The 25,466-nt window shown below is 39.2% G+C and overlaps 1 protein-coding gene and 1 long non-coding RNA gene across 2 annotated transcripts; one reads left to right on the top strand and one right to left on the bottom strand.

Annotated features, from left to right (window-relative positions):
• Positions 1-1,942: 1,942 nt before the first annotated feature.
• sec14l1 (SEC14-like lipid binding 1) lies at positions 1,943-22,817 on the bottom strand. Its single transcript, XM_004071539.4, has 16 exons — positions 22,617-22,817; positions 22,302-22,380; positions 15,786-15,935; positions 15,519-15,650; positions 15,188-15,316; positions 14,198-14,381; positions 13,998-14,107; positions 12,348-12,537; positions 8,008-8,096; positions 7,853-7,923; positions 5,764-5,935; positions 5,094-5,228; positions 3,570-3,704; positions 3,147-3,398; positions 2,891-3,069; positions 1,943-2,627 (listed from the first exon to the last, which is right to left on the bottom strand). Exons 2-16 carry the CDS (start codon positions 22,362-22,364, stop codon positions 2,522-2,524), a joined length of 2,097 nt encoding a protein of 698 aa, XP_004071587.1. The 5' UTR covers positions 22,365-22,380; positions 22,617-22,817; the 3' UTR covers positions 1,943-2,521.
• Positions 22,738-25,370, top strand: LOC105354591 (uncharacterized). The gene is made up of 2 exons (XR_002290702.2): positions 22,738-25,038; positions 25,117-25,370. It is a non-coding gene; the product is annotated as an uncharacterized LOC105354591 (long non-coding RNA).
• Positions 25,371-25,466: the final 96 nt, after the last annotated feature.

Below are 25,466 nucleotides of genomic sequence, written 5' to 3'. Positions count from 1 at the left end.
GGAACAGGCTGTCGTATTCCCCAGTCCAGAGCATCCCAAGAATTGTGTACAGATGCATCATGGGGCTGTGCATCATCATGCTGCAACCTGAGGTTGGTGATGTTGGATGGTTGGATGGACAGATGGATGGATGGAACAACAGTGGGCCTCAGGATCTTATCACAGTACCTCTGAGCATTCAAAAGGCCCATAACCCCCCCCCCGACACTCAACAGCCTGCTCATGCAAAGGAGTTGTTGCCCTGCATGAGAAAAATAGTGGTCACAACAGAAACTGACAGTTCTTCTCAATAAAACAAAACAGCATGTTTCAGAGTGGCCTTATATTGTGACCAAAGGCACACCTGTGCAACAATCATGCCGTCTTATAATCATCTCGGCATGGCACACCTGTGAGGTGGGATGGATTATCTCAGTAACAAAGATTTAGACACATTTGTGAACAATATTTGAGAGAAATGATTCTTTTGTATGTAGAAAATAGTTCAGATTTTTCTGTTTGTCTCATAACAAATGGGAGCAAAAACTTCAGTTTTGCGTTTTTTTCTCTTCGGTGTATATCTGGTATTTATAAATAACGGGACTTTTTGAAAGCACGACTGAAAGCAATTTTTTTTGTTACAAAAAAACAACTTGAGAGCTGACAAAAAAAAAGAATGTAAGGCATTGTAAGTGATCAAAATCCACTCCAAAAATCCTCATTTAACTTTTTGTTGGAGATAAATCCATGTCTAAAAGGCTAATGCGTCCTACCCTTCTCTTAAAACCCAAGCTTTATGGTGAGTTTACCCAGACTCTGTTTTAATTTCTTTCCAATAGTCTGATCTGGAATAGACTAAAAGTTATTGAAAATGTTAGCTCGGCCCAATAATCAAGTTCTGTTGACATGTCAAACAAAAATGGACACAATTGAACAAAACAATTAAGTCTAAAACCTAAACATTGACAGTAAAAATGGAAATAGTCCTTATAGCCAATCATTCATAGTCAGTCTGAATGTCTAAATGTTAAAAAGTGGTGTAGGGCTTGAACGCATGAATGATCTAATGATCACAGATAATCTGATGGATTGGGGCTTAACAGTGGTGGGGAAAACAGAAAATATCAAAATAATGTATATACTTTTTACTGTTATGATTTTGTAAAATGACCAAATGACTACTTTAAGCTAAAAAAAAGTATTTTTTTAGCTTCTTTGGGCCTGATGATTAAAGAAACTTTATGAATAAAGTAAAATGTGTTTTACATATATTGGATTAATATGACATTCTGCTAGAAACTTCCAAGTTTTCTTGGTGCCTTGTGACCATGTTAACATGCCAACACAATTTAGGATGACAACTGTGGTGCACCAACAATGCTGCATTGATGAGTTACCATGGTGATGATGTGAGCTAGCATCAAGGTTTTGCTTGAGGCGCCACTGTTGTAGAACACAAAGCAGCGGAAGTGTCATTCAGACTGAGTGCCGTTATAATAACCTGATTCATCAGAGTTTGGAGGGGTTTCATTGCGCAAGTAGGAGCTCCTTATCTCTTTACATCAAGTTGAGCAAATGTTTAGTGGATCAAACTCTCAGATGTTTTTCTGAAGCCTCAGAAAAGGAGGAATAGTAGAATTATTATAAAGTTGAGACCTCTTCAGCCGCTAATGGCTCTAACAACCCTGTCATGCTTACAGGAAGCGCTCCGTTTGATCACTTCACCCCCCCCCCGGGGAAAGGGAAAAAAAACTCATTTTACCTGATTGAAAATTGTGTTCAGATAAGCAGCAACATAGGTTTGCAAAGAAAAGCAAAATTCAATTAAGGTTTGGCTGGAAGCACTTTATAGGTTTATGAAAATGAAAGTTGTATGCAAATGAGCCGTCTTCCTGGCCAGATCACGATAGGATGAGCGCCATTTAGCGTTTCAATGAGGTGATTCAGAAAACTCAGCCCTCAGTGGAATCTGGGAAGTGGTTTATGAAACAATGAAATACGCAAAAAACATGGCAGATCTATTGCTTTATCTATAATTAAGGCACAAATAAATTCAAAAATGATTAATTTCATTACTACTCCAACTGTGTTCAAAAGATTTTTAAAAAATGACATCATCTCTTGAGACATAAATATTACAGCAAAACTTTTTTCATTTGACCATTTCTAGCTTCCTGTGAGCCCAGATGTTCCACAGCAGAACCCAGAGCCGTTACAGATGAGGAGAAACACTGACATCTAGTGGATAAAAGCAGCAAAACATCAAAATGTGTTTTTCTTTCCATCCAGACTTGCTCTCTTTTGTAGGATAAAAAATTCCTAAAAACAGAGGACGTACATGTGATGTTCAATGCTTTAAGTATTTCCTTCATCACGCATGAAGCTCAAGGATCGGTCAATAAAAATGGACTCTAGTGAAATCCAAAAATCAATGAAATGGAAACAGTTTAATCACATTTATTGATCGTCTCCAAGTCCTCAAAGCCCTAAAAGGCATGTAGATGTAGTCCACTGTTGCATTCCAACAGCTGCTGAACAGATGCTACCTTGAAAGAGTGGAGCTGGCATGTGATTGGTTGGAGGTAGTCGTAGCAGCGCTAAGCTGTGAGAAACCACTTTGACACGATTCCAGACTGCTCAGGGATCCCCTAAGGAAAATAGAGACCAAAAGATTTAAAGAGTTCCTGTTAATTATTCGGGATTAAACTCTTAATTAATTTTTCCCAAAAAAAGATTCAAATTAATCTGCCTATTAAACACCCACTGCATCGTCTTCTGATCTATTTTTAAAGTGTTCTCAGTGGTCTTTATGATCCCGTCTTTAGCCAAAATAAATAAACCAGCATCCATTTTCCTCTGAGTTGTGGGTGGGACTGTTTTCATGAGAGTGGGTCTTTGAGGTGAGTCTAACCTGAAGTCGTTTGAGGCCAGCACCTCTGTGTAGTACATGATTCTGCACTTGTGGGAGGAGACCTGCAGGGAGGCCAGCACATCGTCCACGCGCGGCAGGCTGGAGGCAGCACCGGCGGCAGAGCTGTGGAAGCGCCACTGGAGGATGTAGAAACCAGGCCAGCGTGTGATGTGGGAGCCCTGTTTCAAAACAACAATGATGAAGCGGGAATACAAAAAAACTGAGCACTTCCTTCCTCTAACAGTTTGGGTCTTACTTGTATACTTTCTCCCTCCCTGCATATTAGAGCCTTCTGCACCATGCTATAGTCCTGCCCCAGCACCCAGCTCTTATCTATCAGCTGAGTGTTCATAGAACCTAGAGACGTGATGCCGTGAGCTCCCAGAGTGTCCTTTTTTGGAAGCTGAGGAATCCTCTTGGAATGATAAATGTTGAAAACCGTGTCTCCTTTAGACACGTCAAAGTCCCATGTGATGACAGAGGAGGCTTCCGTGATCTCAATCAGCATCTGTACAAGCATAGAAAGAAATGAAATACGTGTATTTGGCAGTGAGGATGCACTGTAGAGGGGTTTCCAGAGGGGGGCAGCATAACACAGTGCATAAAACCCCCTTGTTTCAAACCTAATGCCATGTGTAACACTTATCCAGCCTGAGGAGGCTCATAGTTGAGACAGCACCTCAAATGGAGTTCCCTTGAAGATGTTAGCAGTCTTGTAGATACAGTCAGTCAGCAGGCAGTTCTCCTCACTCTCAAGCTGCTCTGCAGTTCTATACAGAGATTTGGGAACAGTTCCTCCATCAGGGATGTCACACTGAAGGGGAGAAGACTAAGTGAGCTGTTTGAATGTGGATTCATAGGTCAGAAATACAGGAGGTTTACAGATTCAACTTTTTGCAGAGCTTAAACTATTCTTTTAGTCAGAAATACTTTAGTAGAATGAGATAATGGCTGCTTAGCTGTAGAAAATTTGTACTGCTGTAATGAAGAAGCTGTATTGATATTCATGGTGCGAACGTAAAAAAGTTTAAAATTATTTTTAAAGGTTTTGTTCAAAGAGATTCATCTGAAAGACTTTAATAAGTTAAAGTGTGTATGGCCTGAAGGCGCTACCTGCCCCTGCAGACACCTTTTTGACCCGAGCGACTGTGATACGCCCCTTACTCCCCCTTCTGCCCCTGCCACCCTGGTCAGAGCAGCTGTGTAGTTTTCAGAAGAATTGGGAAAAGTACACTTTTGGATTTCCTTGGTAACGGACGTTTTTGGTTAAACGCGCACACATTCCCAATACGTTCATTCTGTAGGACATATCGTTTGGTTCAGCTTGAGCCAAGGATCCGTGCATTACATTTTCCTAATATCCCAGTAAAAAACGTGCGAGCAACAGAAAAATGCCACTTTTGCAAGTTCGCCACGCTAACACCGTTTAAAGTCTACGAACTCAAAAACAGCATCTTTCCCCCTGCAGCTTCCCAATGGTGCTCAAGGAGTGAGACGGGGACAGATCAACATCCCTAGGAGGAGTTTCAATTTGTAAAAAGTAGTAAAGGCAATTTTGTTAGGAAAATTCAAGATGGCGGCTTCATCCCGTGGTCTGAGGTCAAAAAAACTTTGGTTGTTGCTGTAGACTCCAGCTGACGACACGTGTGAAATTTCGTAAGAAATTCAGAGCTGCATGTGAACGAAGAGGAAACGTTTTTTTTCCTTTAATGTGCGGAAATGTGAAAGTTGCCAAGTTTCCTGTTTTGCCTTAACATGGCCAGTAGGTACTGTGGCCATCCCATAATAATTTTAAAACTTCCTTTGAATATTCCATGTTTTCTAGTTTCGTTAGTGGATTTTGAAATATTGTTTCTGAGCCCGTAAGAGATTTTGGCTCCATACATTTTTATTTTTTATTTTACTGTTTGTCCTGCTGTGATGTTTCCACAGCGGTTTCTCCCATATATGGCAGGAGCAAAATATTCGCTCTAAGCCGCAGCGAGAAAGACAGACTGTTAAAACAATCTGGTCCTTTCAGTCCGGGACTGCTGCGGGACACAATAACACATATTACAAACTACCATCTTTTTGTCATGGAAGGATTGTTTTTTAAACTGTCAGCAGCAGCTGAATGCGCATACATAAGGATTACAAGCACTACATGAACATTTCTTCCTGCTCATACACAGAGGAACTCATTCTGGTGAGCAGCAGAACTCACCAGGCAGGCTCCTCCTAGAAAGTCTGGGATGATTTCTCTGTCAATGTAGTCCACCAGGCCTCCTGGACCCTGGTAGTCATTTCCAGCATAAACAAGGAACTTCTTCCGACTGTTCTCGTCAATCAGGGGACTAACCTGGAGCGGATGTTGGAGACGCAGCATTATGTGAAGGACAAATGGCATGACAAAAACATGTTTATCAATTCAAATGTGCTAGATTAACTGCCTGATTAGTTTAATAAACTGCTCTAGGTTTTGCACAATTAATCCTTCCAATACATCATTTTCAGGTTAGAATGATTTACTTTTTTGCGTTTCATCATGGTTGGCAGTGTGTGTTTGGAGTCGGCTCCTCATTTTCATGTCTGAGTGTCTGGCTATTACTATCCTTTTCCGCGGCACAAAGGCTCGCCAGTGATGCTCAAACATCCCCCGTGGGGATCTGCTTCTGCATATCACACAGCTATTATCTTTATTTGTCAACATTTGATTTCCTCTTTCCTTCGTCTCCATTTCTCCTTTTTATCAAGGCGGTCATATCTGCAGGCTGAACTGGCATCCACTGTGCAGAGTTTCCATTTCAGCGGCTTGGCGCATTCTTCCATAACACGGAGAACAATCAAAAGAACATTGTTAGCTAAATGGAGCCACTTTGGGTTTTTTTCCTCACCAAAGTCCACAGAACCGGAAAAACCCTCGGAGCGCGAACTATAAGCAGGCGGCCCAGAGTCTCCGGGTAGTTGGCTTCAACCACCTCGATGATTCTCAGCAGAGCTTTAACTCCTGGTCTCCACATGTGACGCATGTTCAGGCCATCCAGGTCCATCAGGCACGTCCAACAGCTGACCGGGACATTCAAACCTTTAGATACTTTTTAGTAGTTTTATATTCATTTGTTGTAATTCATTGTTTTTAAATGACTAAATTATGCACTTCTTATTTATTCAAATTTTATTGACAATGTCAAATACAGTATCTGTCCCTCCCTCCATCCACCAACCCACCAACCCATCCATCCATCCATCCAAAACAAACACCACATGATAGTGAACCGCTATTATTTAAGTGTTAATACATTTAATCAGAAAGTACCTTGAGTGAACTTTTTGTTTAAGAAAATTAAGAAGAAACTAACTATATCTAATGGAAATGGACCACTTGGCTGCCATACTTAAACTTTTCCCCTAAAGCTATGTGCACACCAGGCTTTTGAAGAGCATTCAAGCACATGGTGTCACACTGGACAAGCAGGGAGAGGCTTCTTCTCCTTTTGCTAAGTTTTACTAGCGCATGACCACCATGCACAGTTGGACGTGGCGTGGAAGCGGCTCGGTTCATAACTCGCATCCTTGCAATGGAGGATATGGATTACCATCATGCAAGAAGAGTATAGAGTGATATTCCTGCAACCATGTTGCACACAAACTTTCTAAGATGCAATTGAAAATCTTAAATATTTGCTTTTCAATTTTTTTTTAATTCTGCTTTGATTTTTTTTTTAATCAAAGCAGAATAAAAAAATACTGAAAAGCAAATGTTTAATATTTTCACTTACAACTTAGAAAGTTTTGTGTGTTACACGGTGGCAGAAATATCACTCCATAGAAGAGGGGCCTTCGTTTATCTGTATTTGAATAACAAACTCAGACGCCGTCAGGCTCCTTCTCCATGATCAAACGGTTGGCCGCTCCCGTGAATTAATAGGGACGTCGTCCATACCTCACTATCTAACCCTGAAAGTTCAAAGTTTGACCTGATTCAGAGTAAACTATATCCATATACCATATATGATAATAGATTACCTTTGGCACACTAAAGAATGATTTATTTATGATATACAAGTTAAAAAAACACGGGTGATCTTTGTTCTAAAATTTTTAAGAACTCACTGATTCTTGAGAGTCGGGACAAATGACCTTCAGAAAAACTGAATCTGTTCCATTTACTCTTTGTACTATTTAAAGAATGTTTTGATTTTCATAATTATTGTTTTTAGACATTTTTAACCCTCATCTTTAGTTTGATAGAAATCTTAAAGACTTAATATGGACAAGAGAAATAGCATAGGGCGCCTGATCACAAGTCGTACATTTAAGCCAACATATCTTAAATAAAAGTAATTATCTAGCCTAAAATATAACACCAGTATTCACAATCCCTTTAGATCTAACATAGTGAAGAGAGCCAATCCATATTGAATTAATGATTTTTATTTAAAAAAAGAAACTTTTTTTATGTGGGACGTGTTTTGTCCCGTCTTTCCAGAATCAGTGAACTACACAGGTAAAGAACAATAAACTTACTAACCACATCTGCTCATGAAAACAATAAGATGAGCTGCAAATCAAAGCTGAAAAGCCACAAAGTGTCCGTATCATAAATATGATCCGTTCTGTTTATGTGCTCCTCACCATCTCACCAGTCTGGTTTGTTCTTCTTAATTAAGTTATCCACTAATGCTTTGGGGTTGTAGTTCATGAGGAATGAACATTATAGTACACTTTAAAGCTCAAAAGTTGGATTTTACATGATAGAGGCCCTTTATTTGGTAATGAGCATTCACTGGCCACGCGTTTAGTACTTAGAGCCAAAAAAACGGTTGTCCACATGTCCAAGTAGCCGCTTGGAAATGCGTTGCTGAGGGAATGTAGCATTACAGTAGCGTTTTTTGTTTTTTTGCTGAAACTTTCTCAACTTGTGGAACTCTCAACTCACCCAAAACTTAAAATGTGCGTTACGACCAAACAAAAATGACATACCTTATGGGTCGACCGAAAACTCTGGTGTTCTCCTCACAGCGCCTCAGTCCTTCCTCATTGAGCGACAGAACCTGTGTAACGTCGACACCATTGGAACGACCACGAAAACAACCATTTATTTTCTTTGAGAACATCAAGGAATGAGCGAATTTCACCTGTCTCAGCAGAACCTCTTCTCCTAAAGCTCTCACTAAGCCCTTGGTGTCCATCTGACCCAGACGGAGAACATATAGAGGACGCCCATCTACACACACACACACAAGCAGAGTTTCAACCTTTGCACAAAACAAAACTGATTATTACTCGTATGTATGTATGCATATATGTGTGTATATGCAAATATGCATGTATGTATATACAGTGATCCCTCGCTATATCGCGTTTCATCTTTCACGGCTTTGCTGCTTCACTGATTTTTTTTACAGTGCGGATATTTTTACAGTGCACTGATAAAGAGGAGGAGGACGGACTAACACTTGGTCGCTTAGCAACCATTGGTGAGAATGGCCACTGAACTTCAGCGCACGGCACAAGAATGGGACCCTTTGATGAGTCGTTCATTGCAGTTCTCAAATATAATCGAAGGTGGCATTTCCGTTTAAAAAAATCTTCTTGCTCAGAAAAAGAAAGAGTGCCAACAACTACCCATAAAAAATGTTCTCTCGGAGAAAGACTCCTGCGCCTTCAGTAGAAACAGACGCTACAGCGGAGCGGAGTCAGGACGAAGAGGCACAGCTGGGACTGTGAAAATACGCCAGTGACAATGTTTCCAACCTTGTATTACTACATAAAAATTATTGTTTTAAACAAATTTTGGGCTTTAAAACAGGTTTTGATTTTTGGTTTCATTCTATAGTTCGGTATTGCATTGTAAAATATTAAAAAAAATAAAGCTGACTACTTCACGGATTTCACTTTTCGCGTGTTATTTTTGGAACGCAACTCCCACGATAAACGAGGGATCACTGTATGTGCATCCAAGATGCATGACTACATCAAGCTCAACGCCCCAACTGACAGTGTGCTCAGTGAATGTCTCAGACAATGGATAACAGAGGATGCAGTGCTGGAGGACAGATCCTCCTGGGAGGACAAACCCCTGCATGGGATGTACCAGCGGACCATAACTGAAGTGGCTGATATCAAGAAGTCCTACCAATGGCTAGAAAGGGCTGGCCTACAGGACAGCACTGAAGCGCTCATCCTGGCAGCTCAGGAACAAGCCCTGAGCACCAGAGCGATAGAGACTCAGATCTACCACACCAGACAAGACCCAAGGTGTAGGCTGTGCAAAGAGGCGCCTAAAACAATCCAGCACATAACTGCAGGATGTAAGATGCTGGCAGGTAAAGCATACATGGAGCGCCACAATCAAGTGGCTGGAATAATATACAGGAACATGTGTGCAGAATATGAACTGGAAACCCCAAGGTCAAAATGGGAATCACCTCCAAAGGTGGTAGAGAATGAGAGGGCAAAGTCAAAAACATTTTTTTAGATTTCAAAAAATAGTTTTGCATCTGCAACAGAAGTGTTTTATCGTGCGTTGTATCTCATCGCGCTTTCTCCCCGTTTTTCTGCGTTCATAAGTTTCAGTTTAGTGTGACCTTACTGTCATCAAACAGCCTGCTGATTGGTCTAGATCAGGGATCACCAACCTTTTAGAGGATGAGGGCTATTTTATGGGGTCTGAGCTACACAGGACCAGTCTACTGCAACCCCCCCCCCAAAAAAAAACCCAACAACCATCGACTAGTATAGTAATAGTAATGATAGTAATAATTAGCAGTAGTTATTCTAACAGTATTAATTGATTGCTCACATATCAATAGTAATTATTTTCCACAATTCTAATCAATGGTTTCAGCAACAGTAACGACAAGAAAAACATGAATAAACATGAAATGTTAATCTATTTATGTTTATCTGTTTAAACAGTTGAACATCAGGAGGAACACTTCTTGTTTTGGTGGTGCAAAAAAAAAATCATTTAACTTTTTAAGCCACGGAAAACAAATCTTCTAGTCAGGACAAGTTTTTTAGTTTTTTAAACACTTGATGAATGACAATTTAACATGTGCAACATTTTCAGCTTAATACTGTTAGTTTTATCAAGGGTCTCTGTGATTTTTGTCTGATCATTTCACATTTAGGTGGGAGGACTTCACAGAGGCCTAACTGGCTCCATATGAAACTTTGGTTGCTTTCTGGGATTTTTCCAAAGACACTGCATCTTGAAAAAAAAACATTTCAAAAAGTAAGAGAATAGAATCAGGGGAATTTACTTCTTTCCATTCTTTCACAGTCTCCCCTGCTGCTATAAAGCCCCTCCCACTGGTTACAGAGGAGCAGCGGCTAATATGACTGGATCTCTCATTATCCGAGGCGAGTTAGAGAAATGCGTTGAACAGAAGCTCCTCCCACAGGCGTTGACACACTTTTGGACAAACGTCAAGCAGCAACTTTGACGCATGTTAAAACAAGAACTTTTAACGTGAATTTGACAGTTCATTTAAATGATGCACACGAGAAATGGAGGGTAATCAGTGGTACATGCAAGTGTCCGGAACCTAGATATCCATTGCTCCCCTAATTTGTTCCAAACAGGAACTAAACTTTTTAATTTTAAACTGAATTATGTTATGATCTGGGACATTTTTACAGCATGCCTTGCGGGCGCTTTCAGTGGTCCTCGCGTGCGCATGGATGCCCACGGGAAATACTGTTACGGCTGTGGCCATATTTGGTTTGTTTGTTCTGTTTATTCTGGGTTTTGTGTATTTGATTTCTACCAGAGTGGGACTTTGTCTTTTTGTGGATCTTTGTGTGTGTATGTCTATGCCTGATTGTTTTCAGGTGTTGTGCTGGAAAGGGTGTGGCTTCCATTTGGACCCAAGCTGATGGAGGCAGCGTTGAAAAGCACCTTGTGGACCTCCAGCCTGTGAGAGGGGAGCTTGGCTAAAACGGGTCTCCATTGAAGCTTGGCACTGTCCACCATTTGATTTAGTTTGTGTTGCAGTTTGTAATTCTTTGCGTTTTGTGTTTCTGGGCTTAGATAAATTGGAGTTTTGTTTGTTATTTTGGCGTTGGTTCACCCTGAAGCCTTTTAGCTTCAACTTAATTTATTGTTGTTTGTTATTTATTAATTTGTAAATAATTATGTTATTTGTATGGAGACATTCGTTTGGTGCTTTTGTTCATTTAAATTCGGTGGCCAAAACTTTACTCTTACGTTATGCCCCTCTAGGTAACCCTAGACCAAAAAAGGGGCGTAACATAATATGTTGGTGACCCCTGGTCTAGATTCCAACCAATCAAGTGTCTCGGTCTCGCACTGACTGTACTTGTAGAGATACATAGACTTTGGACTTTGTATTGGTTCTGTTTGACCAGTGTTCTGCAGTCTTCAATAGAGGTATAGGAAAAGAAAACAAACAAATCGATTCAGCAATATATCGCGATATTTCATTTGGCGATTTTTGTATCGATTTAAAATACTGTCAGGACGATATCTATTTAATTATTTATGAGCGTCTTTCAGCGTCTGACTCGTTTTCCACCTAAACCCTCGATCGCTAGTTGGCGTCCAGCGTCTTTAAAATATCCACAGCAAAAAAAGAAACGATCTGAGCTCCGACTCCGCCCAGCCGAAAGTTACATTTTATTACTATTAAGATTTGTATCTGAACTATTGTTTTATTTTCATGAATAAATGTTGAAATATTAAGATAAAATAGCACTTTTTCATGAGTAATATTTTTTTCTTGGACAAACGCTCACGAGTTCTTAAAAAAAATAAAATAAATAAAGACACTGTGAAAATGAACATAAAGGTTACAAATGCTTCAATCAAACTTTTTACCAATATTTTGCTCCGGAGGATTCACAGATCACACACAGACCTGTTGATTTAGCGTACTGTCAGCAGGTAAACGTATTTTACCATTTCAGGAGCTCCTCAGCCATAAATTCACAAATTTGACTAATTAAAAACGAATCAATGCTAAAAGAAAAAGAAAGAAAAAAAAGGATGAATTATTTTTAAAGTGATGAAAAAGAATTTGTCTTCAGCCAAAGAGGCAAAAAGAGCCGGTCCGGTGTCTGAGCCTCAGTAGCAGAAACAATGTTAGAGAAATGTGGTGATTTGATTGGATAGAATCTACCAATCAGCAGGCTGTTTGACGGCAGTTATGTCAAGGTACAGTGACACTTGAGAACGCAAAATCAAAGATACAGAGAAAGCGAAATGAGACACAACGAATGTGAAAATGTATGTGTTGCAAATGCAAAAATATTTTTTGAAAGCAAATAATTATTATTTTCATTTGCTACTTAGAAGGTTTTGTCTGCAATGTTTTGGCATAAATATCACTTCATACAAAGGTCGATAATTTCCTGTTCTTTTTCAGAAACGTAGATTAGATAAGAGAAAAGACTACATCCTCCCTCTTCTGATAGGTGTGCTGATAATGCTCTAGGAACAACTGTTTAGTACCCCTGTCATGGTGGTGCCAGGCTCCAGTGAAGAAGTCCTGAAGCAGCTGTGGGCGCTCCCAGGTGTCCAAAAGGAAGTCCACTTGGTGCTGCTTCCTCCAGGTGAGAGACTGACACAGGAACTCTCTGGCCTTGTCCATATTGAAATCTCTGGCTCTGAGAAAGCGTAGGACATGCTGATCCTTTGGAATCTGTACATAAAGGTTAAAGGTCAAAATTTAGATTGCAATGATCAGCAGTCAGTCCCTGATAAGCATGTGGAAAGATTCAGACCCAACAACTTTATACTTTTGTTTCCTTTATCCATCTTTATGCTTAAAATTAGGCCTAAAAGCTTTTAAAAGTATTATACCAAGTACTGAGCTATTTTAGGTCAAAAGGGCATTCAAAGATAAGTTTAATATTTAAATATATATGATTTTAGCAAAAACTATAATTTAAAAATTATAATAATGACAACAAAGCTTTTTTTGGCACCAATCTAATATAAATTATAGTTTCAGATTCCTATTGGGTCCCTGCGGAAAAAATCTGTTGCCCCATTTCTTTTTCTTTAACACTGTCTGCAAACTCAATTTTGTTTTTGCTTTGGATTAAATCCATGTTTGGTTTTTATTTTTTTTACTGTTTTTTTTCTTCCTCAGGACGGATCAAAGTGCACGAATCCCAGCAAGCAGATGTCCAAGCCTTTTTGGTATAAGTGCTTTACAGTATAGCTGGAGTCGAAGCTGCATAAAGCTGGTCTCCTTGGTAACCAATGAGAGAGAACTCACTTCTTCCAGACAAAGACTATAAAATAGGGCTAAAGCTGATTATTTCAGCTAAAATAAATGAATTAAATAAAATAAAAATCACCTGAGCCGAGTAGAAGTGTTTGGGTATGTATGCTTGGATTAGGAAACTAAAAGACGTGTTGACTCACCAGTTTTTGCTTAGGAGGAAAGTATTAAAACACACTCAAGTAATAAAGTCGAATTCTAAACAACATATTCTAACAATTGACCCAAAAGTGATAAAAAAAAAGTCATAAATATACATGAGTTGCATATAGGACATTGTATTAATATTCCTATTCCTACTCCAGCCCACATAATATCCCTTCACTCTTCACAAAATCTAATCCTCTGAGCTTTTCTGTCTTCTCCAACCCAAAACTGTGTTCTCCTTTTTCCTCCAGTCCTCCTGCTTTGTGAGCACAACTGGGACCCTGGGCGTTGTGTATCGTAAAACATTAAGGGAATGTGTCTGTGTTGTAAAATGCGGCGACAATTCCAGCAGGTTTTAAAAATGTGCAACTGGGGCACATGCATGCATGTCCACCAAAGGCAAACATGCTTTATTACCTCATCTGGATTATGGCGGCTGTTTACAGGGAAGTGTCTTATCATCAGAGCTTGCTCTTAATCGTGGTAATCCTGGCAGGTTGAGTATGGGCCAGTATACAAAGATCAAACTGCGCACAGCCAAAGGGATCGCTAGAAAACGGCTAACCACTGTAACGGTGAGGTGTTCCTCCCAGGAATGTATCTGAACAAGGCAGCAGATTTGAGTGTGGAAATACGAGCTCAGCAGAAGCTGAAGCTGAAGCTGCACGAGGAGCCTGGAGAGGAAGGTGCAGAACTGCACAGAGTGCCGTTTGTGCATACGTGACCTTGCCCTTGTGGGTTTCCTGCAGCCATTGACGCAGTCGGATCAGACAGCTCTCCTGCAGAGGCGTTAAATCACCAAGGTAACGTCTGATGTAGTCAGCATCCAATTTATCTACAGGCCAAAACACATTCAAAACCAAGAGTTAAGCCATATTGCATGCTTCAAATGGAGCTGTTTGCCTCAGAATGGGGGCACACAGACCATCGGGTGAACCGGCCACCAGCTCTGTAGCTGGGTTACCCGCCTGTCCTTCCCCGCCAGCGTTCACGGGGATGGCAGCAGAGAAGGTCGGCCTTGCACTTTCGGCGGAGGCGGTCCAGCGAGGTATGTGAGTTAATCCTTCTTCCTGCAGCTCTCTGAGATGATGCTCGATTATTTCTTTACCCTGACACAACAGCAGAGGTTCAATTGAGGATCATGTAACCACCAAACAAGAAGAAATGTTCCTCCATTCAGCTGAAACAATCTTTTTTTTGAACAAGTCTTTTAGAATACCAGCTGCATTTGAGATACTTGTATGATGGGAATATTCAATGTAAACATTGTGAACTATTAAAATAGTAATCTTTAATATGCAAGTCTATCAAAACAAATGGATACTTTTGCAGCTTAGTTTATCAAAAGAAAAAGAATAGAAACAGATGGCGTCTAAAAAAAGAAAAAAAAGGAAAACAACAGCAGTAATCTAGTGTTTTGATAGACATAGTTACTAAATAAAAACTTTCTAAAAAAAAATAATAATGATAATTGTACAGATGACTTTGTTTTTTTATCAAAACATATACTCATAAATAATATATCTACAAATAATCATCTTTGCAATCACAAAGAGGACTGCAGTGACACATTTTTGAAGTTTGATTTAAAGTTGCAAAACCCCAAATGTTGAAATAGCAAAATAATTAGCATTCATCACGAGCTAATGAGATACTTTCACCCTAGCAGTATTACACATTATATGAGCGCAAAAGGGCGATTATTTAAAATTTCCACCTAACCAAATCTATTTTTAAAAGTCCAAAACTTAACATATTATAATCAGTAAAACAAAAATCGGTTTATATTGTATTAAAAGTAGTTGACCTGGAACAACTCAAGGAAAATATATAAAATGATGCTTGAATAGAATTGATCGAATAAATGGGTGGTATAAATATCTACCAAAAAAAACCTTGAAAAGTAAAGACAAACCTGTTTTATGCTACTAGCGTACTGTTTCATGGCTATCTTCTCTGCGGTGCTCTCAAAGCCAAAAAATGACTTGATATCCAGACTTGCTGCCTGTTCAAAGCACGTCCAGTCCTCATTCTCTGGATGAACCTGTGAGGGAACAACAACACCCCAAAAAACTGTCAAAACGCTTTTGTTTTGCATCTTGACAACATCATGAAACAAAAAATGAATAATTAATGCATCAGATTTATTTCCTGAAGGCACAAGAGAGTGCAAGGGGCTGAACATCACAGGAAGAAAACAACAAAACCAGACAGCAGTAAAAAACGTGCAGGACTCTGAGGCTCACCGTGTAGCTGCAGAACTCGCGGACCATGACCCGGTTTGAGAATGTCTCATTGTGGACTTCGATATGGAGGGTCCTGTTTCTGTAGTTCAGAGTGTTCTTCTGGATGAAGTACAGGAACTCTACACCTGCAATCTGCAAGCAGAGAAAACAAATGTGTCTGGGATCTTTTTTTTTTTTCTTCTGCAATCAAATCTAAAACTAACACCAGCCAAATACCAGCTTAAAGAAAATGTCTCTATTCTTTGCTTTAACCCTGAACTGATGTACCCGCTTGAGAAGCCGGGGGGCGTCCACGTCGATGGTGCAGCGCCTCTCGGTCACGAGGACCGAGCCGTCTTGGCTTCGACTCTGGTTGATGACCTCGCTGTCGACAAACATTGGGATCAGAGCGCACTTTGGGAATCTCCGCACATATGCCTGAACGGGAAAAGGGCACACACACGGAAAACAGGTTTTATCCAAATAGGCTTTTTTCTCCTGCATTTGAAACATCCTCCATAAACATTTCTAACCCGTTTGTCAAACTATTTGCTGACTGAACACCATTCAGTAGCTCCCAGTGTTTATTCAAGAACATGAATCTTTTTATGTTTGTGAACGCTCACAACCTCCAGCACAGCCGGCTTTTACAAGCATGGAGCGGCATGTGACCATCTGTTTAACAGCCCTCACCTGTCAATATTGATGGAGTCACAAGACAGTCATTGCAGGATGTGCAGTAAAAACGGTCTGTCTGTGCGACTCAAATGGCAAAATATTAACAGGTAACCAAGATAGGACATGGAGATCGTGATCTGGACAGCTGCCTTTTGTCATTTCCAGATTGTTGAGGGTTTATACAGGGTTCCTAAACTTTTTTAGCAATGGTTTTCCACAACTTTTCTATATCCTTTCAGTGAATTTCCAAAACTAAGAATAAAGACATTACAGAAATTAACTGCACTAAGGCATGGAAGCATATCGCATTCAAGTAAAAAATTAAAAATAAAAATGATGATTTTTGTTCTCATTTTAATTTTGTGATATTCGTTTATATTTTTAAGAACTACAAACTTACTAACAACGTCTGCTCATGAAAACTATAAGATGAGCTGCAAATCAAAGTTGAAAAGCCACAAAGTGTCCGCGTTATAAATATGATCCGTTCTGTTTCTGTGCTCGTCACCATATTCCCAGTCTGGTTTGTTCTTCCTAATTACTTTATCCACAAACATTACAGAGCAGAACATTGCATGTTTCCTTTATGACCAGTATGAACCGTTTTATTTTTGTCTGAAACCGAGTTACAGCCAGAGTTTGCCTTGATGTGAAGCAGCAGGGGCAGGCAGGGACCGTCAATAAAGTCTAGAAAAACACCCCAAACAAACGATAGCAGTTTCTCAGTAACATGCCCTAAATAAACTCAAAAACATCACAAGAAGTCACTAATGTCAAAACAAACTCCACAGAAATTATTCCTCTTTCTCTCAGAGTGTACCACCATAATATATTCTAAAAATGTTATAACAAATTCTGAAAGAAATATATAAGTTGACCAGACACACTACGTGGGCGTGGGGTCATAGGAAACATCCAACGTTTAGCTCTGTAATGTATGTGGATAAAGTAAGTAAACTAGACTAGGAATATGGTGACGAGAACATTAACAGAATGGATCAGGTTAATGACACGGACACTTTGTGGCTTTTCAACTTTGATTTGCAACTCATCTAATAGTTTTCATGAGCAGACTAGGCTAGTGCTCAGCATGTTTGGAGTTTTTTGCTTTTGTAGAACCAAAATCACATAAAAGATTTGCGTAAAAGCTTTTTTTTCTTGAATGCAATACGCTTCAATACGCTTCCATAGTAATGCCATCATTACCCGTTTTAAACAATTCTCTGACCAACTGCCTTCTGCTGATGTCGAAGGACTTGGAGCAAAGTCTGCTTTATGCAAAATCTGGTCAGGGTCTTTTAGTAGTTACAGTTGATACTTCTCCTTGAAAAGCCACATTTTCCGGCATTTTGTAGCATTTCCCTGATGAAAAACACCAGCTTTATGGCAACATAAACTTCCATCAGCAATAGCGTGAGGTTCAACTTCTGCCACTATTTAAATTCAAATCTCAAGTTAAACTATTTTATTTTTTCATGTTTTTCCAAAACTTTACTGTAGTTGTCATTTTCACACATTTTTAAAAAGGACCTAGAAATTCCATTTTCTATTTCTTTCAAACATTTCCAGGTTTTTCATGAACGTACAAACACTGTTTACAAAAGCTGAAATTTGATAATAAAATCAAGTAGGTCTGTAGGAAAAAAAATAATTCTCTTTATTTCTAAATCCAGTTGAGTTTTCAAAGCAATCGAATATTCTTTTATCTCCTGACTCACATTTATTTTTCTGTAATAAACACACATTAGTTGGAACAGTTCAGAGGCTCAATCAACAGAATCAAAGAAACAGAACATATTGTAAGACTATGGATCTCTTTGTTCTACTTGAGACTGATGTTCTTCAACATTTAAACATAAATTGGGGAACAACTGTAGACTATTTGTAATTACCTAATTTTTTTTATATCCAAAACACATTCCTAATATTGCTTAAAGATCCGCTCTGACTTATGTTTTGAAAGTTTTTAACATGTTCTTGTAGTATTTTTCTCACGATAGAGGACATTAAGGTCAAAAATGCATTTCTGAGTATTTCTTTATTCAAATTGTTGTGAACCAGGAGCAGACGACAAAAAAACGTTGTTTGAAAAAGAGCTTTTTAAGTAGAAAATACGTCAGGTAGACCCAAAACCTCACAAATCCTTAAGGGGAAGGTTTTTTGGGCTTCCGTATTCACATGTCGGCACACACGTGTTTTTTTGTCCAGACAGAATTATGACACAAAGGCCGAATCTGAATTCTTCCCCTACGGCTTCTCTCTAGCCCTGCATATAGTCCTCCAAACGGAGAGTTAATGAGAAACTGTGTCTTCCAACATTACTCCCACTTCATGACGTCATCAATAGCTGCTAGCGCTGGTAAATACACAACATCCGTTTTGTAACTTTAAAAGGGTCATGCTAAAACAAAAAGTCATTACATACATTTAATCTAAACGTCTGTGCATCAGAGCTCACCCATCTGAAGAAATGTGCTTCGCCACCGCGGCACAGCGCGACACGGAACACTCTCGCAGCTGAGGGTTTCGGCGTCCCACTGCTGCGAGGGTTAGCACTTAAAAAAACTATTTTTGACCACCCTACCCCTCCAAATGCCCCTAAAATTGAAGGGGTAGGGAGACGCCATTAGGTTAGAGGAAGCATTTGGATTCGGACCAAGTCTTTTTAATAGATCAGAATAGAGCTGTGAAAGAAAAAGCCAAGATTTGAGAGATTTGCACCGCTTTGACATTTTACAAAGCCTCTTCTAACTGTAGGTGGCGAACATGAGCAATAGAAACAGTGGAACAGTAGAAGAAGAAGACCCTCCTTGTTTGACCAGTGTAAATGCCATGGCCTAAACCCAAATTCAAGAATGCACGTTCAGCGTTTCAAATGTGAACGTAGTTTATTGAATTCCTGCCACGCTGCAGAAATTATGTCCTAGAAAACAACACTGGTTTTTTGATTTTGCCTAAAAACCGTATAATCATAATTAAAAGGCCACCGGGAACTCTTTGAAAAATAGATAAATGATCAAAGTGGGACTTGAATCTGCATAATCCTTTCTTTTTTGCTGTATGTCAGCGAAGGGACGTCCCTGATGTGACTGGGTGCAGGTTTGACGGTGTATTCTGGACACTGATGAGCACCTCTGTCTGGAGTTATGTTCTGTCCGTGACAGGTTTAACCCGGGGCTAATAAGACCCCTGCGTGAAGAATGGAAAAGCTAGCAGACGTCTCTCCTTTATGCTTCTCACAAGAGCTATTAAGTTTTTTTTTTTTTTTTTAAACACAGATTCGTTCACATGAAAAGCCTATAATTACTTCACAGTCTATCATATTAACTTTGACTGGTAAAGAAGCCTGAGCCGCAGAGTCGCTGCATAAACAGTATTTGAGGACATTGAAGACATTGCACAAGGCTTTGGCTTAATGTGTAACTTTGAGGAAGAGGAAACAGACCTGAACAGGATGAAAAAGGCTTTAAATTACAACAGCTTTTCCTTGTAATCTATATTCATTTTTTCATTTATGCAACCTTTGCTTTACCCAGAATTCCTGATTCTTTAAAGACTTTAAAGCACGGTAATAAAGATTTCAGGGTGAGAAAAAGAGCCTAAATAGTGAAGCTAGTTTACCAAAATCTATTTAAAAAATTGAATTTGTGTCACTTTATCAGTAGTAAAATCAGAATTCACTTTGTTACATAAAAGCAGATTAGTGCTGATGAACTCTGATAAGACCTTTTCATTTTGGCTTACATCACCTTACGCAATGACTTAACTTTTTACTGACAAAGAAAAGCTTTAATAAACATTTCTCCCCGTAATTTCCTTTTTTCCAAGCATCATGAGGCAAAATGAAAACAGCAGGCGAAACGAATATTACAGATGATATTAAGAAGATGTTCTATTTGTATTTAAGTGCCTGAAGTGATCACTAACTCCAAACATAAAGAAATGTCATGAAAAGAGCTCAGATTTAAAGGCATCTGTTGTGTTTAAAGACCGTGCCAGGGTGTGATCACCCAGTCTTCTTATTTTTCTCCTTATAACTGCAATGCTTTTAAATATTTTTTGGCTTTGTTGGCAATTAATCTATAAAAGAGGCAAAAAAAAAAAAAAAAAAAAAAAAAATCACCTAAATTGAGAAAAACTAGACTAAAAAGTAAAAAGAAAAACAAAAAACATCACAATTAATTGGTTTTCAATTGTTTTTTTTTTTCGTAACCAAGTAAAATGTAAGATTTCCTATTTGTTGAATGCACCATATGTAATGATATTAAATACAACAAAAAAGTGAGCTGGCAGCCGGTGTAAGTACCATAACCATTCGGCCTGCAATAACCGTTCGGGGTCCTTTCGACTGAGGATAACGTCCCACTACGGTTATAATAATAATAATAATTGATACTTTATTTATCCCACAATGGGGAAATTCTTCTCCGCATTTTGACCCATCCCCTGGGGGGAGCGGTGAGCTGCATAGTCGGGAGGCAGCTGGCTGGGGAGAGCGGGGATTGATCCGCCAACCCTTCGTTTGTTGGATGACTTGCTCTACCGCCTGAGCTAAACTGCCACCCAACCCCACTTGGACAAACTACGCAGCGTGAAGATCTGCTTTTCACATTTCCTTTTTCTCTGATCAGAGCAGCTGGAGTCTCGTAGCTTAGTGTTCACAGGCAAGGAAGGATTTTTGTTATAGTGTGCGGTCTGGAGAAGGGTTCGGACGGCAGTCCATTCGGCTGCAAATGCACTTAATAATAATCATAACAATAATAAAAGCCCTTTAAGAAGATAATCTTAATCTGTGTCGGAGGTCTGTTTGTTTACAACGGACCGCATAATATCTTCTTCTATGGTAGTTTAGTAATATGTCCAGACCAATCACTTTCTGACACATCATCGGACCAACGGACAGCCAATCACATAATGTGACGTCAGCACTAGCATAAGAACCCTGAACGGTTGTTGCAGGCCGAATGGTTGTGGTACCTACACCGGCTCAAAAGTGTACAGCTGGATAGCTCCAATATTGCTCGCCATTATTGTTGCATTAATAATGTTAGGTTGGGGGTGTGAGGGGCTGTAAGCTAGCGGAAAGTGTGCCAACGGTCCCGCCCACACCTGAGAGGAAAATTTCTTTAAAAACTCCTGCCGCTCCTGCAGCATAATCATAAATAAAAGACCACTGCTTTAAAAATAGATCAAAAGATGATCAGAGAGGGACTTTAAAGGCATCTGTTGTGTTTAAGGACCGTGTCAGAGTGTAATCTTCCAGCCTTCATGATTTTCTCTACACAGCTTCAAGCTTTTGATTATATTTTGCTTTGTTGTCAACAAATCCTCACAAGAGACAAAAGAAAGTTGACCTAGATTTAGAAAAACAGACTGTTTCAGTAACAGTTCACATTCTTGAAGATTTCTTTTTAATCAGTACATTAAATGTGAGATTCCCTATTAGTCTTTGAATGCAGCATCTACGATGACATTAAAAACTAACCCAAAAAAGGGTTTCAATTCAGCTAAGAAAGCAGGGTCAACCTCTTAAAGCCTAAAAAAAAGCTTGAATAAGCGCCGTCCTCTAACGGTTTACTGGCTTTGTTCTCCTCCCTGATGACCTGCTTCTTTATCTGTCTGTCTGGGTGTGTTAGAAATCAGGACCTGTACTTACCAACAGAAATGGCTATATACATATAAGGTAATAATCATAGTGTCCTAAAGTTTTTAGTTTCCATACTTTAATGAAGTGCTCTGGGGCAAAAATGTTCATTTAAATGTTCAGATCTTCTATGAGATGCAGCAAGAAGCCTTCAAACTTCAGAAGAACTTTAAACGAGCTCCATATTCCAAACAGACCCTTTGCTAATATGTTTAGTGCTGCTGTATTTAGCGTTGAATACAGCTTTGCTTAGCAGCTTTCTCCCAGCATGCAACCGGGCTAATAACTGTGTTTTCCCACAACTAAAGCAGCCTCGAAACGAGGTAACCTCTGACTGAGCAATTGCATTTTTTTAAGTGGAGGCTAATGAGGCTGAATCACTTAGACTAAAGTGTTTGCCACGGCTAAACCTTGGACTCTTGACTCCATTTCAAACGCAGCAGCAGCGACACTGACCCGAGGAAAACTCCAGAAACACTCACCGCCATGACCAACTCGAAGGGGTACTTATAGACCCGGACAGGAGACTGGTACTCCTGCACCATCTTTGACTCTCACCCGCTGAAAACACACATACGGTTTGGTTTTAAGCTAGCTAACGTAGCGACAAACACCAACACAAGACTACATTATTTTCATCCTATTAAATTAAAGAAGTCATGCAAATAAAAGGGATTAAAATAAAAAATGTAAAATAAATAAACCGACACAAATTCATACTTTCAAAAAAATAAGTTTGTCAAAAAAACTTGCAGATTTACTTTCCTCGTATAAGAAGAAGGGACGAAGGAACTTACGGTGAATTGAAATGTCAAAATAAGAGTTTTGGAGTCTCCCTGAAGCTGTGAAGGAATGACGAGGTCCATTACGTCAGAGAGCTTTAGGTTGTGAACGAGCAGCGGTTCAATTAAAAAAACAGAAGTTTGCGTCAGCCGTCATACCGCTGGTTCCGCCCATTGCACGCAAACCGGAAGTGTGCGCACGGCCAGGCCTCCTGCAGGAGAAAAAGTTTTCCCAATCAGAATTTAAGCCCACTGTTTAAAGAACAAGTACAATTTGGATTGCACATTCATAGATTAGTCAAGACTTATTAAAGCAATTTCTACAAAGTTAACCCATTTAATCAAAGCAAGTGTACAAAATTGATCAATTTTACCTCAACTTTCAAAACTGTTAATTGATAATAAATGTTTTACAGATAAAAATGCTATAACAAACTATTAAGAGCCTTCTTGACAGCTAAATTATTTCCACTTCCTGTTAGAAGTAAAATTATGTCCCAAACCTTTTCAAAAACAGACACATCTCACACTAGATCATGTTTTCTTTCGTTTCCCCTACCTCCAAAAATGAAACAGTCTATTTTGAAACAATAATGACATTTATCCATGTGAGGAATTTTTACGTATCAGATTTAATATACAAGGTAATTTATGCCCCCTATGTGCAAAAGATATTGAAACTCAAAAGAACCTGTTTCATGATTGCAAATTTGGTTAAAATCTTCTGGAATGATTAATTGGCTTTCAACAAAAAAACGTAATCCCTGAATTTTCAACATTGAAATCGGGCATTTTAAAAAAGAAAATAATACTCAGTTTTTTTATAATAATTTTGTTATTTTAGATCTTTTTTATATTTACAAATGTCATTTTATGAAAGAAAGCCCAACTTTTTGCATTTCAAAAACAATGTCCTGCTTTTTTTTAAATCCCTTCAAAAAATACATAATAAGAAAGCTATAAAACTTTTCAACTTCTTATCGGTTTATCTGGATTAATGCCTTTGTTTCTTTTTATTTTATTTTAATAAGTTTTGTTTATTGCTTCTTTTAGTTTGGCTTTATATGTCTATCTTTTATTTATTTGTATTACTCATTACTCTATTTCATTATATTATTATATTGTTTTCATGTGCTGCTTAGACTTTGTTCTTGTTTTCTATTTGTAAAATCCCAAACTGCCTCATGTTTTTGGATTTGAATGTTCCAAATGGGAAAAATGCTGTATAGTTTTGAATTTTGTCAATAAAAAAGAAAATTTAGGCCCACTGCGACTGTTTTGAGCCAGCACCAGACAGCTGAAGGTCAGTTTTCATAGTTTTATCATTTTTCTTTCATCAATTTCATTCTCACAGCTCTTTTGAAATTGTACAACATACAAAATGACAAATGCACTTTATAGTGCAAAGTAGTGAAACAATTTAGACTTAAATTAAGTATCCTTGTAGTACACTTAAAAAGACTACCCTTTTTTAAGGTTGAAAATGAATGAACAGGGATTCAGCACCTATTCACGGAATGAACTGTAAATAAATTAAAGATGCTGAAGTTGGACTGTAATAATTTTCTATTGACTCTTTCAAAGAAGACTTTCTTAAAAGTCTGCTTCTCATTCAGATCACTGCCGCTTGAGTTTTAGAATCAGGAGAAAAACAACATCAGTCCTGTTCTGAAATCTTTCCACTGGCCACTAATTAAATACGCAACTGATTTTAAAGTAAGGCTGCTCATTTATGAATTACCTAATGTTTTGTGACCCAAGTACCTTTTTAGTTCTAGTTGGTTACCAATTTCAGGAGTGCTTTAAAGACCCACTCCAATGAAAATGGTGTACTTGACATGTTATTATAGCATTTTTTTCACAATGGAGGACATATTTATCTATTCAAATTGTTGTAAATCAGGAGCAGACGAAAAAGTTTGTAGTTGTGACCTAAAAACAACAATCATCAGGTCACAAGCTCCCTGCTCCGCTCCATTCTGATGCACCTATCAGACGACTCGATCCATGGACGTCTTCATTTTCTTCGTCTGAGCTGACATCTGGCTCAAATCTGCACAGCTGGATAGCTCCAAAATGCTTCAATTTGTGGTACATCAAGAATTATGCTGTACTTGGATTTCATTCATGTCTTTCTTTTGTTTGGCTCTTTGCCACAGACTTTTGGGGGTGTCAGATGATTGGTTTGACTTCATGTTGAATCCCCTCCAGCATTGACCGCCTGCATTCACCCATACTTGGGAGCACCAGACGATAGCACTGGAGTGTGCCCATTTGTGGTGGCATTGTCATGGTGCCTGGCAGTCCACCTCCCCCTCCCACAGCTCTCCTTCACCGCTGATTGGAACCAGCTGATCTTCATCTCCTCATCACCCTGCCGGCCTTCATAAGGGAGCTTCTCACCAGTATCCAGCGCCAGTCCGTTATACTCACTCCGGTGCTTATGCCTGGCCTTTTAGTCTTAGCTCATGTTATATATTTCATGTTACTTACCTCGCCTTGTATTCACCTTCAGGTTTTCATCCATTGGTCACGCTGGTTCCACGCTGATCCCGCCGTCCTCGGCGTCCACGCCTCACCTCAAGCTGGTCCCGCTGTCCTCAGCGTCCAAACCTCGCTCCCTCTGGCTCCACGGTCCGACGCGTCCACGCGTCGCCCCCTCACCCTCATCAGCTCAAAGAACATCAGGATCATTCCATGGAGGAAATAACTTCCACGTTCCCTCAGAAACTGTATTTACCGTTGGTAAAATAAACCTTTTCAAATTCATACTCTACGTTAGTTACTTCCGGGTTTCAGCATCTGGGTCTGTTACATCTACGACGTCATGACAGGCATCACTTGGAGTTTTTCTTGTACCACACT

The sequence above is a fragment of the Oryzias latipes genome, chromosome 8 (genome assembly GCF_053564925.1).
Source record: "Oryzias latipes strain Hd-rR chromosome 8, Olatipes_Hd-rR_3.1".
NCBI classification, from domain to species: domain Eukaryota; kingdom Metazoa; phylum Chordata; class Actinopteri; order Beloniformes; family Adrianichthyidae; genus Oryzias; species Oryzias latipes.
The sequence above is the reverse complement of the archived record's forward strand: the minus strand, read 5'-3'. Positions and strand labels throughout refer to the sequence as shown.

Excerpts from the sequence above, each read along its gene's own strand:
- sec14l1 (XM_004071539.4), bottom strand. The coding sequence starts at position 22,364 with ATGGTGCAGGAGTACCAGTCTCCTGTCCGGGTCTATAAGTACCCCTTC. Across the intron at positions 5,936-7,852 it reads GTTTTCGGTCGACCCATAAG|CTGTTGGACGTGCCTGATGG; the intron begins GTATGTCATTTT and ends TGTCCCGGTCAG. Across the intron at positions 2,628-2,890 it reads CTGGCCTCAAACGACTTCAG|GGGATCCCTGAGCAGTCTGG; the intron begins GTTAGACTCACC and ends TATTTTCCTTAG.